This window comes from Rhinoderma darwinii, chromosome 2 (assembly GCF_050947455.1).
Source record: "Rhinoderma darwinii isolate aRhiDar2 chromosome 2, aRhiDar2.hap1, whole genome shotgun sequence".
Classification (NCBI taxonomy): domain Eukaryota; kingdom Metazoa; phylum Chordata; class Amphibia; order Anura; family Rhinodermatidae; genus Rhinoderma; species Rhinoderma darwinii.
In genome coordinates, this window is record NC_134688.1 from 261,551,828 (window position 1) to 261,565,199 (window position 13,372).

At 40.5% G+C, this 13,372-nt stretch overlaps 1 protein-coding gene across 2 annotated transcripts in view; it reads left to right on the forward strand.

Annotated features, from left to right (window-relative positions):
* The first annotated feature begins 8,232 nt into the window (after nt 1-8,232).
* The window catches only part of RCAN3 (RCAN family member 3), a 33,709-nt gene continuing 28,569 nt past the window's right edge, over nt 8,233-13,372 (forward strand). The window contains exons 1-2 of one of the 2 annotated variants that reach the window (XM_075853211.1): nt 8,233-8,340; nt 11,626-11,872. In XM_075853211.1, coding sequence (XP_075709326.1) covers nt 11,672-11,872 — 201 coding nt within the window. In that variant the 5' untranslated portion in view covers nt 8,233-8,340; nt 11,626-11,671. Of the gene's footprint in view, nt 8,341-11,300; nt 11,468-11,625; nt 11,873-13,372 lie in introns of those variants that run through there. The other variant, XM_075853212.1, reaches the window with a different exon arrangement.

A 13,372-nucleotide genomic window follows, 5' to 3' on the forward strand; every position in this document is an offset into this window, starting at 1 on the left:
TGGGGTATTGTTTTACTCGGGAGAAATTGCTTTACAAATTTTGTGGTGCTTTTTCTCCTTTAGTCCTTCTGGAAATGAGAAAAAATTAGCTAAACCTACATTTTCTTTGAAAAAATGTAGATTATTATTTTCAGGGCCTACTTCCAATAATTTCTGCAAAAAAACTGTGGTGTCAAATCGCTCACTATACCCCTAGATAATTTCCTCAATGGGTGTTGTTTCCAAAATGGGGTCACTTGTGGGGGGTTTCCACTGTTTTGTCCCCTCAGGGGCTTTGTAAATGTAACATGGCCTCCGCAAACCATTCCTGCTAAATTTGAGTTCCAAAAGCCAAATGGCGCTCTTTCCCTTCTCAGCCTCGCCGTGTGTCCAAACAGCCGTTTATTACCACATGTGGGGTACTGTTTTACTCGGGAGAAATTTCTTTACAAATTTTATGGTGATTTTTCTCCTTTAGTCCTTGTGGAAATGAAAAAAAATTAGCTAAACCTACATTTTATTTGAAAAAATGTAGATTTTCATTTTCACAGCCTACTTGCAAAAATTTCTGCAAAAAACCTGTGGGGTCAAAATGCTCACTATACCCCTAGATAATTTCCTCAAGGGGTATAGTTTCCAAAATGGGGTCACTTGTTTGGGGTTTTCACTGTTTTGTCCCCTCAGGGGCTTTGTAAATGTGACATGGCCTCCGCAAACCATTCCTGCTAAATGTGAACTCCAAAAGCCAAATGGCGCTCTTTCCCTTCTCAGCCACGCCGTGTCTCCAAACAACCGTTTATTACCACATGTGAGGTATTGTTTTACTCGGGAGAAATTGCTTTACAAATTTTGCGGTGCTTTTTCTCCTTTAGTCCTTGTGGAAATGAGAAAAAAAATCGCTAAACCTACATTTTCTTTGAAGAAATGTTGATTTTAATTTTCACGGCCTACTTCCAATAATTTCTGTAAAAAACCTGTGCGGTGAAAATGCTCACTACACCCCTAGATAATTTCCTTGAGGTGTCTAGTTTCCCAGATGGGGTCACTTTTGGGGGATTTTGACTGTTTTGGCACCGCAAGAGCCCTTCAAACCTGACATGGTGCCTAAAATATATTCTAACAAAAATAAGGCCCCAAAATCCACTAGGTGCTCCTTTGCTTCTGAGGCCGGTGTTTCAGTCCAGTAGCACGCTACGGCCACATGTGGGATATTTCCTAAAACTGCAAAAACTGGGCAACAAATATTGAGTTGCATTTCTCTGGTAAAACCTTCTGTGTTATAAAAAAAATTGTATTAAAAATGTATTTCTGCAGAAAAATATGAAATTTGTAAATTTCACCTCTACTTTGCTTTAATTCCTGTGAAATGTTTAAAGGGTTAAGACATTTTCTAAATGCTGTTTTGAATACTTTGAGGGGTGAAGTTTTTAAAATGGGGTGACTTTTTTGGGGTTTCTAATATATAAGGCCCTCAAAACCACTTCACAACTGAACTGGCCCCTGTAAAAATAGCCTTTTGAAATTTTCTTGAAAATGTGAGAAATTGCTGCTAAAGTTCTAAGCCTTGTGAGGTCATAGAAAAATAAAAGGATGTTCAAAAAACGATGCCAATCTAAAGTAGACATATGGGGGATGTTAATTAGCAACAATTTTGTGTATTATAACTGCCTGTCTTACAAGCAGATACATTTAAATTGAGAAAAATGCTAATTTTTGCAATTTTTCGCTAAATTTTGGTGTTTTTCACAATTAAATACTGAACATATCGAGCAAATTTTGCCAGTAACATAAAGTCCAATGTGTCACGAGAAAACAATCTCTGAATCGCTTGGATAGGTGAAAGCATTCCGGAGTTATTACCACATAAAGTGACACATGTCAGATTTGAAAAATGAGGCTCTGTCAGGAAGGTCAAAAGTGGCTAAAGAGGGAAGGGGTTAAATAGTGTGCAAAAATACAAATTGGCAATGTATGATAATCAGGCATGATTAAGTTTAAAGTGCAAAGTGCAATACAGTAATACAACATACAAGTACTGTAATTAATATAACGATCATGTGAAAAACATGTGAAACAATAATGTAATAACAATTGAGCACATATCGCAATAATCATAAAAAATACATGCATGTGCAATAAAGTGTCAATCATCATGTTATGAGTCACAGCTGGCACTCACCCCAAGTCGCTACGAACAACACACCTGTTTAAATTTAAGAGTTTTAAAGGTAATACAATATTACCGTCATGACGATCTCGGCGTTCATTAGAATCCACCGCGCACGCTCACATCCTAATTTCCGGATTCCACTGTTAACCAATCAGATAGTAGATTGAGCAACTAGTGGACAAAAGGTAATCTAATACAGAGCGTCACGCACGCATGCGCACTAGTTAGATTGAAACCTCCATCGCCATCTTGAAAGAGGTAAGTATCACCCTGAATGGCTCTACTTTATACTGTAATTAAATAGATTTTAAAACATATGTAACAACCGCAACTCAAGCGGATAAGATAGAATTGGCAACTCTAGTTTGTACATTATAGTAAGAGACAAAACAATGTATAATCGTTTACAAAAGAGACGCTCCATTTAGGTTCTCAGAACTAGACCCTACGGGTTCTTACGACCAGTGGGGGTTCAAGTGTAGTCATAATACATGATACCAGATGGGGAAACTAGTTTCACATAAATTATGGATGACGGATGTGAGAACATGCATAAATGCGATTATTTAGAGTAACATGACCGTCATGACTTAGCAAATATATTCAAATCAGTCGTGTTCATCTCGACCAGTGAGTGCACAGCCAACTTCCGACAATAATCTGTTAAAAGAATAAGTAAATGTAAATATAGTGAAAATTACCCAATTAGGCTCGATACAATATAAAATAAATATATCACATAAATATACACTACCGTTCAAAAGTTTGGGGTCACCCAGACAATTTTGTGTTTTCCATGAAAACTCACACTTATATTTATCAAATGAGTTGCAAAATGACTAGGAAATATAGTCAAGACATTGACAAGGTTAGAAATAATGATTTTTATTTGAAATAATAATTTTCTCCTTCAAACTTTGCTTTCGTCAAAGAATGCTCCATTTGCAGCAATTACAGCATTGCAGACCTTTGGCATTCTAGCTGTTAATTTGCTGAGGTAATCGGGAGAAATTTCACTCCATGCTTCCAGAAGCCCCTCCCACAAGTTGGATTGGCTTGATGGGCACTTTTTGCGTACCATACGGTCAAGCAGCTCCCACAACAGCTCTATGGGTTTGAGATCTGGTGACTGCGCTGGCCACTCCATTACAGATAGAATACAAGCTGCCTGTTCTTCTCTAAATAGTTCTTGCATAATTTGGAGGTGTGCTTTGGGTCATTGTCCTGTTGTAGGATGAAATTGGCTCCAATCGAGCGCTGTCCACAGGGTAGGGTATGGCGTTGCAAAATGGAGTGATAGCCTTCCTTATTCAAAATCCCTTTTACCTTGTACAAATCTCCCACTTTACCAGCACCAAAGCAACCCCAGACAATCATATTACCTCCACCATGCTTGACAGATGGCGTCAGGCACTCTTCCAGCATCTTTTCAGTTGTTCTGCGTCTCACAAATGTTCTTCTGTGTGATCCAAACACCTCAAACTTCGATTCGTCTGTCCATAACACTTTTTTCCAGTCTTCTTCTGTCCAATGTCTGTGTGCTTTTGCCCATATTAATCTTTTCTTTTTATTAGCCAGTCTCAGATATGGCTTTTTCTTTACCACTCTGCCCTGAAGGCCAGCATCCCGGAGTCGCCTCTTCACTGTAGACGTTGACACTGGCGTTTTGCGGGTACTATTTAATGAAGCTGCCAGTTGAGGACCTGTGAGGCGTCTATTTCTCAATCTAGAGACTCTAATGTACTTGTCTTGTTGCTCAGTTGTGCAGCGGGGCCTCCCACTTCTCTTTCTACTCTGGTTAGAGCCTGTGTGTGCTGTCCTCTGAAGGGAGTAGTACACACCGTTGTAGGAAATCTTCCGTTTCTTGGCAATTTCTCGCATGGAATAGCCTTCATTTCTATGAACAAGAATAGACTGTCGAGTTTCACATGAAAGCTCTCTTTTTCTAGCCATTTGGAGAGTTTAATCGAACCCACAAATGTAATGCTCCAGATTCTCAACTAGCTCAAAGGAAGGTCAGTTTTATAGCTCCTCTAAACAGCAAAACTGTTTACAGCGGTGCTAACATAATTGCACAAGGGTTTTCAAGTGTTTTCTAATCATCCATTAGCCTTCTAACACAGTTAGCAAACACAATGTACCATTAGAACACTGGAGTGATGGTTGCTGGAAATGGGCCTCTATACACCTATGTAGATATTGCATTAAAAACCAGACGTTTGCAGCTAGAATAGTCATTTAGCACATTAACAATGTATAGAGTGTATTTCTGATTAATTTAATGTTATCTTCATTGAAAAAAACGGTGATTTTATTTCTAAAATAAGGAAATTTCTAAGTGACCCGAAACTTTTGAACGGTAGTGTATATATAATTATTTATGATCGAACAGACGATCTACACTACCGCTAACAAAAAATAAACCGCTATTGATATATATATATATATATATATATATATTAGATATTCCCTACCTGCCTATTCTAATAAAGATAGAAAGGCAGATAGAACAAAAGATAGATGGATAGATTGTATAGATAGATAGAAATCTATCTATACAGAGAATGTATTATATAGTATAACACTGTATTTTTTTTTTTGTAACAATTCTTCTGGCAGCAATTCTCTCTAAGTCTCTTCTCCTCACACTGAAACAATATATGAGGAGAAGAAAAGAGGCAGGAACAGAGTGGGCACAGGGCTGTGTGCACGCAATCGCGTGCACACTATATTTTACGAGGAAATGCATGTGATTGCTGTGATTGGTTCTCACAGCGATCACATGTTCAGGGACCAAAACCTTGGCCCTTGATACTCTGCCCAGGGCTGTTAGCAACAGTCAGGGCACAGGGCTGTGTGCACGTGATCGCGCGTGCACACTCTCTGAAGTGCCTCTGTAATTAGTCTATACGGCGGACTTCAGAGACCCTGACCGCTGGCCGTAAAAACACAGCCAGCAGTCGGGAACCTGTTAAAACTAGGACTGCTAGGAGCCAGCCTGATGATGGTAATAAGGGAGATATGGTATTAATATATGTAAAATAAAGAAATCAGGTAACTTTGCTCTAATCCATCTATCCTGTCCACTCCTGAAGGTGACGACCTTAAAGCTTGATGTGGAATGCTGCTAAACATGTCTCTTCAAAATCGGCAGGGCGGAAATCGGGTTACCTGCTTGGAAGAATGTTTGACATTTAGAAAAAAAAAAAAGCGCTCGATGATCCAGGGTGTGTAGAGCTTGTAGCTCTTTCTCTTTCAAGATCCTGCAGTACATCTGAGAATTCATGATGTGTAAATACACACAATAAATGGACAAAAGTATTGGGACAAACCTCTTAATCATTGAATTCAGGTGTTTCATTCAGTCCCATTGCCACCGATGTATAAAATCAAGCACATAGCCATGTAGTCTGACTTTACTAACATTTGTGAAAGAATGGATCGTTCTAAAGAGATCACTGAATTCCAGCGTGGTCCTGTAATAGCATGCCACCACTGCAACAAGTCCGTTCGTGAACTTTCTTCCCTTCTAGATTTTCCACGATCAACGAAGTAATATTATTGTGAAAGGGAAGCGTTTAGGAACCACAGCAGATTAGACAAAAAGTGCAAACCATGTAAAGTTACAGAGCGGGGTCACCAAGTGCTGAGGCGCATAGGGCATAAAAGTCACCAACGCTCTGCTCACTCAATAAATGCAGAGTCCCAAACCTACTCTGACATTAAGAACAGCACAAAAAGTGTGCGCCGGGAGCTTCATCGTATGGGTTTCCATAGCCAAGCAGCTGCATGCAAGTCTTACATCACCAAGCACAATCCTAAGCATCAGGTGGAGTGATATAAAGCATGTCACCACTCTACTTGGGATGAGTGGAATTGTGTTCTGTGGAGTGATGAATCACTTCTCTATTTGGCAGTCTGATGGGCGAGTTTGAGTAATGCCAGGAGAACGTTACCTGCCAACTGTAAAGTTTGGTGGAGGAGGGATAATTCTATAGGGTCATTTTCCAGGGGCCTAGGCCTCTTAGTTCCATTGAAGGGAAATCCAAATGCTTCAGCATACCAAGGCATTTTGGACAATTGCATGCTTCCAACTTTGTGGGAACAGTTTGGGGAAGGGTCTTTTCCGCTCAGTGATTGTGCCTCAGTGCACAAAGCAAGGCCCATAAAGGCATGGTTGGATGAGTTTGGTGTGGAACAACTTGACTGGCCCGCCCGCACAGAGCCCTGACCTCAACCCCATCCAACACCTTAATGATGACCTAGAACGAAGATAGCGAACCAGGCCTTCTCATCCAACATCAGTGGATAAAAATTCCCCCAGACACGCTAAAAATCTTGTAGGAAGCATCAAGATACAAACCACTGGTAACATTCAAGAACAGAGAGACCAGATTAGACTTTGCTAGAAAACATCTAAAAGAGCCTCCCAGTTCTAGAACAAGATTCTTTGCACAGATGAAACCAAGATGAACTTGTACCAGAATGAAACATCCTGCTCAGAGTCAGTCAAATGCTACAAAATTGATAAGATGGCGCTTCACAGTACAGATGAATGACGACCCAAAACATACAGAGAAAGCAACAAGGGGTTGCGCCTAGTCGGAGAAGGTAGGACGGGAATCCGGAAGCAGCGTAGTTAGCTGAGCTACACGATTTCCATAGCTCCAATTCACTGTGTTCTGGAGATGAGGGCAGGTCCTAGATCTGGGACCCGCATCTATCAGCCATTTCTGACATATCCTGTGGCCATGCCATAAATGTGTGTGACACAAACCCTTGAAGGCAAAGTAATGGGATATTCGTCAATGCTCGAGTCAGTCACATGACCTCAATCCAACTGAGCATGCTTTTCACCTATTGGAGACAGGACCCACAAAGGATTTAAAGTGATTTATAATACTGCTAGTTTATCCAATTAATTTTGAGACTGTGAAAATGGAGGGACTACGTAAAAAATGTAATTCCGAAACGGTTAATGCAACATAATGGCATATGGATTTCAAAACGTGGGTCATCCCGTGCTCGGAGAAAGATGCTTTAACGGGGTTTCCCATCTTGAACATTAATGGCATATCCACAGGATATGCCATAAATGTCTGATAGATGCGGCTCCCAGATTTGGGGCCCGCACCTACATGGAGAATGGAGGTCACATGTGCGCGGCGCTCTCTCCACTAACCGAACCAGATGTCGGGTGACCCCAAGTTCTCGATATAGGTGCGAATCCCAGAGCTGGGACCCGCATCTATCAGACATTTATGCAGATCCTGTGGATATGCCATAAACGTCCAAGATGGGACAACCCCTTTAAAGCATCTTCCTCCGAGCAGGGGATGACCTTATGAAATCCATGTCATAATAGGGCATATAGGCAGGAGTTGTCTTCATGAAACAACCCCTCATCACATTAAACCACCAGGAATATTCCTATTACCCCTCCACTACCCTAGACCACCAGGTATGTGACTAATAACCCCTTCACCGCCTTGTATACAGTGACAGAAGCATCATATATATATATATATGTTCTATGTGACAATACTATCCCCACTATAAAGCTTTCTTGGTGGCGTTTTCTTATCTTAATAGCCATAGTCATTGCTGTCCTCTTGCGCAATGCGACTGATAGAGGCCGCCAGGAAACAGACACATCCGCTCTAGTAAGCATCCATCGCTTGTTTCCACATCTGTATTTACAGACTACTATAGTGAATGCACGTCTAGTGATCCAAACGAGAGACAGGAGAAAAAATGACCACGGAATCTGATCCAAAAGCACTGTCCCCAACAAGACCTACAACACTACATACCGGAAGAATAACAACAACGATCTCTCCTCCAATCATGCTTTATTAAATGACCAACAACCAATCCAAATGCAGAAGACACCTGTCCACCCAATCACAGCGCCAGATGAACCATCCAATCCCCTTCACTATAACAATGCGCCAATAAGAATGAGTCTGACAAGCGTTCACGACTCTTATGAAACTGAATGGTCTGAGAAATCAGCGCTGCTCCCGTAAGTTACCGCCTTCTCTGATTGGTGGAAGAGAGTTCAGTGGAGGTCCTCATTGGCTACTAGCGCTGTCAGTCGTGCGAGCTCTTGACAGCTGTCAGTGTGCAGCCAGAGGACGCAGCTGGGGGATGAAGTGCGAGGGGCGGGACTGCAGGTGTTGGGTTATCAGGTAACTGGATTGCATGGGGTGGGTGACAAGGTCATTGCCATGATTGATGTGATGGCGCACATAGTGCTGCAGTGCCGGAGCTGTGTTATGACTGTGGCCTGATATTATACCAACTGTTACATGTATGGGGAGGAGTGGCTGTACATGGTACCCTGTCCCTGCCATAAACCATGGATCGGCACTGGCTGTCTGTCTAGATGATTGGTTATACCCCGGTGATCCTCTGATTTGAAGCCTTCGTATATTTTTGGAATCATTCGGTGCCAACTATCTAAAGCCTGGCATAAAAACAAACAAATATTTTTTTTTTTATTTATATATTTATATTGTTGATGAATGAGATCTGTTTCACTGTTGGATAATCTATATGCAGGGGATTTTTTTTTTATCTTAAAGAGGCTCTGTCACCAGATTTTGCAACCCCTATCTCCTATTGCAGCAGATAGGCGCTGCAATGTAGATTACAGTAACGTTTTTATTTTAAAAAAACGAGCATTTTTGGCCAAGTTATGACCATTTTTGTAGTTATGCAAATGAGGCTTGCAAAAGTCCAAGTGGGTGTGTTTAAAAGTAAAAGTCCAAGTGGGCGTGTATTATGTGCGTACATCGGGGCGTTTTTAATACTTTCACTAGCTGGGCGCTCTGATGAGAAGTAACATCCTCTTCTCTTCAGAACGCCCAGCTTGTGACAGTGCAGATCTGTGACGTCACTCACAGGTCCTGCATCGTGACGGCCACATCGGCACCAGAGGCTACAGTTGATTCTGCAGCAGCATCAGCGTTTGCAGGTAAGTCGATCTTACTTGCAAACGCTGATGCTGCTGCAGAATCAACTGTAGCCTCTGCTGCCGATGTGGCCGTCACGATGCAGGACCTGTGAGTGACGTCACAGATCTGCACTGTCACAAGCTGGGCGTTCTGAAGAGAAGAGGATGTTACTTCTCTTCACAGCGCCCAGCTAGTAAAAGTATTAAAAACGCCCCGATGTACGCACATAATACACGCCCACTTGGACTTTTACTTTTAAACACACCCACTTGGACTTTTGCAAGCCTCATTTGCATAATTACAAAAATGGTCATAACTTGGCCAAAAATGCTCGTTTTTTAAAAATAAAAACGTTACTGTAATCTACATTGCAGCGCCGATCTGCTGCAATAGCAGATAGGGGTTGCAAAATCTGGTGACAGAGCCTCTTTAATACTTAGAAGAAGTACATTTTAGTTCTACTGTGTAACTTTTATTATTTACTTTTCTATTACTGTACACATTGTGTTCTTTGTTGTGGTTTTTTTATTTGTTTACTTGTTAGTCCTGTTTTTATTAAGATTTAGGCTGGACCTGCACACACACTTTTTGTAGTCCTTTGGAATTGAGTTGTATGTAATTGCAACTTGCATCAATTTTAATGCTACCATCATGTGATAAATAAAAGCCCTAAAAAAGAAAAAAGTTGCAAGAAGCGTTATTTAGGCCGACGTATGTAAAGGATATATATATATATATATATATATATATATATATATATATATATATATATATATGTGTGTGCTAATACAAACAAATTGCATTAAAGGAGCTCTCTACAATCCATTGTATTATGTCCTATTAGAGGGGTGGGGATTTCTGATCAGGATCTCTCTGTTATTGGAGGTCTGAGCCTTGTCAAGTAAAGCTTTCTGCTCTGGAGGACCCAAGTGCACCCATGGATTTGCATTTCTTAGGACATAGACAGATACCCTCTAATCTCCCATAAATAGTAACTGATGTCTGCTTTGGACAATCCCTTTTTGTAAGGAGGGTCCTCACAAAATAAGCTGATCACACGTTGTCCCAGGGACCCCTAGCGTTCAGCTGCAATCTGTGCGTCAACCTGGAAGCAAGATGTACTCCACCAGGAAATGATTACATGGTGCCCATCGAAATCAATGAGGTATCCGTGTGATGTATGGATGTCCTGGATCTTTTAGAGATCGCCGCGATTTTCAGCTACTTTCTACTCTGGCTACTTAATGGAAATTATGGATGTAGTATCCCCCCCCCCCCCCTATTAATTAAGAACGTCCTCATAGGGTATTTAAAAATAGGTTAATGAGGCAACTTCTCTTGCATGTGCGGTCATCTTTAGTCGATTACATAGCCTCCACTGGTCCTAATTTTGTAAAATGACTGGTTTAGTTATGTTATAACTTGGTCCTGGGTGCTTTCGCAGTAAATACTGAGTAGATGTGCAACATTCTTTGATACAAAAGCTGAACATGCTACAGTTTGGCCTCATGCACACGAACGTGTTTTTGAATCTGCAATTCATCCGCAAATCTGCTATACTATCTACTAGAACACTGCTATACCTATACTAGAATAATCAGATAGCAGAAGCATGAAAGCGATAAGTTGTCTCTAGGAAAGCATCTGATCGATAATTGATCACTGGCAAACAAGGAAAGTTTCAGAGAATTGATGATCACCTGCAGTTTTACTCTTGACCACAAGATGGCTCTGGTATAAAAATTGTGGCCTCCAGATGGATATGACAAAAACCGCTGCCATTATTTACCACAAAAGACGTATACAAAACCATTGTAAAATTGTAGCACACTGAAAATAAAAATTAGTATATGAAAAGGAATAGTAAAATGATCTTTCAGCTGTATCTCGATTCTCTGATAAAGTAATGTTAAATAGTATTGGAATTTGTAGCATCTTCCGATGAATTCCTCAAGTACGGCACAGTCCCTATGGGATTAGATGCAGCAGAAAATACCGATCTAATGTCACGTTTTGCTGAGACAAAAGTCAATGTGACCCTGTTTATGTGTCTACCAGTGCGAGGCTTGTGCCATGCGTTTCTGTTACCTTGGAAACTAGCCAGACACTCATGCAAGCTCTGAATTTCCAGTCTTACGGAATGAGTTATGACGCTCCACTTCTAAAGCATATGTCTCCTTTTTCATTAGGAAAGATCGTATATTCTTCCAGAATATTTTGTCAGGTTATAAAAGGGGCAAATGTCCGAAAAGGCCTAAACCAACTAAGGGCCTCACCACTCCCTTAGTTGATTCCAAGCGTGAGCAGACTACAGGCCCCTACTGCGTCAGCACACCTGGGAATCGGAAATTTGGGCACCGTCAGTATGGCGCTTATTTTTGGTAGACTGTTGTAATCGTTGTTTGTCATCATTTACTATATTGTATAGCCTAATACTGTAGTCAGGATCCTGACTTAACGTCGGTGTATTATTTAGTTATACAAGATGTCACTATATTACATATACGTTTTCCTCAGGTTTTCTTGACAAGAATATAGATCCACGGGGTTGGGAAATTTAACAATGCTGAGAGACACCATGAAGTCCTGGAATGAAAGCTCGGATATATACAGTAGTGACCAGGAAGAAGAGGAGGAAGAGGAAGAGATGATCTTTGGTGAAAATGATGATGACCTTGAAGAACTGATGGATTTTAGTGACCTTCCAACATCTCTGTTTGCATGTAGTGTCCATGAGTCGGTCTTTGAGTTAGAGGATCAGAAGGTATGTATGGCTATGGAGTGAACTCCTCTTTATTTGAAGAGCAATCTTAGGGAAATGTTGCTTATTTTTTCTTCAAAACCTGTATCTACATTGTAAATCCAATTTCGGGGTACATAGGCTAAAATATTAGGGAACGAAGGAATCAGACTGTCTCTATCCAGTTTGCTCCTGACACAAGTAGTCTGATATCAACATATACAGTAACATTCTGAAAATCCAGCATCCTCTGAACCTCCAAAGAGTGACTATCAGAACCTCCAGACTTATGGGATTTTGTATTGAACATACCAACACACTCATATACATACATACAAACATATATATTTACTGTAGTAGGGAAAGTGTAGTGGGGTTGGGGTCATTTTCCTCGGTCATCCTCAGTCTTTTGCGCTTTTCCATATTGGATACCCATGTTTTAACACTTCTTAACTACACTTTTAGATCCAGGGCCTACATGACTTCTACCTGCCTTCATTACTTTTACTGGCCTGTGGACAGACAGTAGTGTCAGCACCAACTTTAGCATTGTGACATCAGCGCCTGCGCTACTGCCTGTCCTCAGGCAAATAGGATTAATGAAAGCTGATAAAAGTATGTCATGACCTGGTCTACAAATATAGTTAGGGTATGTATATATACGTTATACAAGATTATCTATTATGGAAGAGAGCAACAAGGATGGAGGTATATGACCCCCAACGCTGCAATACTTTGCTTCTAAACCTGGCCTAACCAGTGGCCCCCCCCAAAAAAATTTGGGGGGGATTAATGGAGTTTATTAACTTGTACTTGGCCCCTTACCACATTTATTTGCTATTTTTTTCACGTTCGGTCATTAAAAATGTCTAGTTTTAGTTGACTTAGAAAAGGACATTGCTCTTGTGCATAACATCTGAAAATTTCAAAAATGTTTTCCATTACTTCACTTACTTTGATATCGCTAAACTACAGCTCTTAAGATAACTCCCATCATGCTCTGCGTCCATTGTGCCTTACATTACATGGTATTTTGACTTGACTGGAAGAGAAATGGGAATATTTGGCCACTTTGCCTCCTTCCAGTGCCACAGGATCATCAGTAAGACTCAGTTCTTCACCTGAATACCTGTATTTCCATGTTATTAGCCCCCAGTCAACCACGACCAATGGCTGATGCGCAAAAAGCATTTTTATAGTAAATATATATTACGGAATGACTTTAATATTTTATATCATGTGCAAAAGTTGTGCTTCATTTGAACCCCTTAATGACCAGGCCAGAAAGCCTTAATGACCAGCTAATTTTTTTTTCATTTTTGCCTCCGCAACCATAACTTTTTTTTTATTTTTTAATTGACGTGACTATATGAGACCTTGTTTTATGCGGGCAAATTGGCATTTGTTTGTCCTGCGCAGTTTGGGTGTACAAATCAATTACTGTGTAATTTGATGTCATTTATTTTGTGAAAATATAAAAAAAATTTTTTTACTTGTTTTTTTTACTTGTTTCTTTTTAAACCG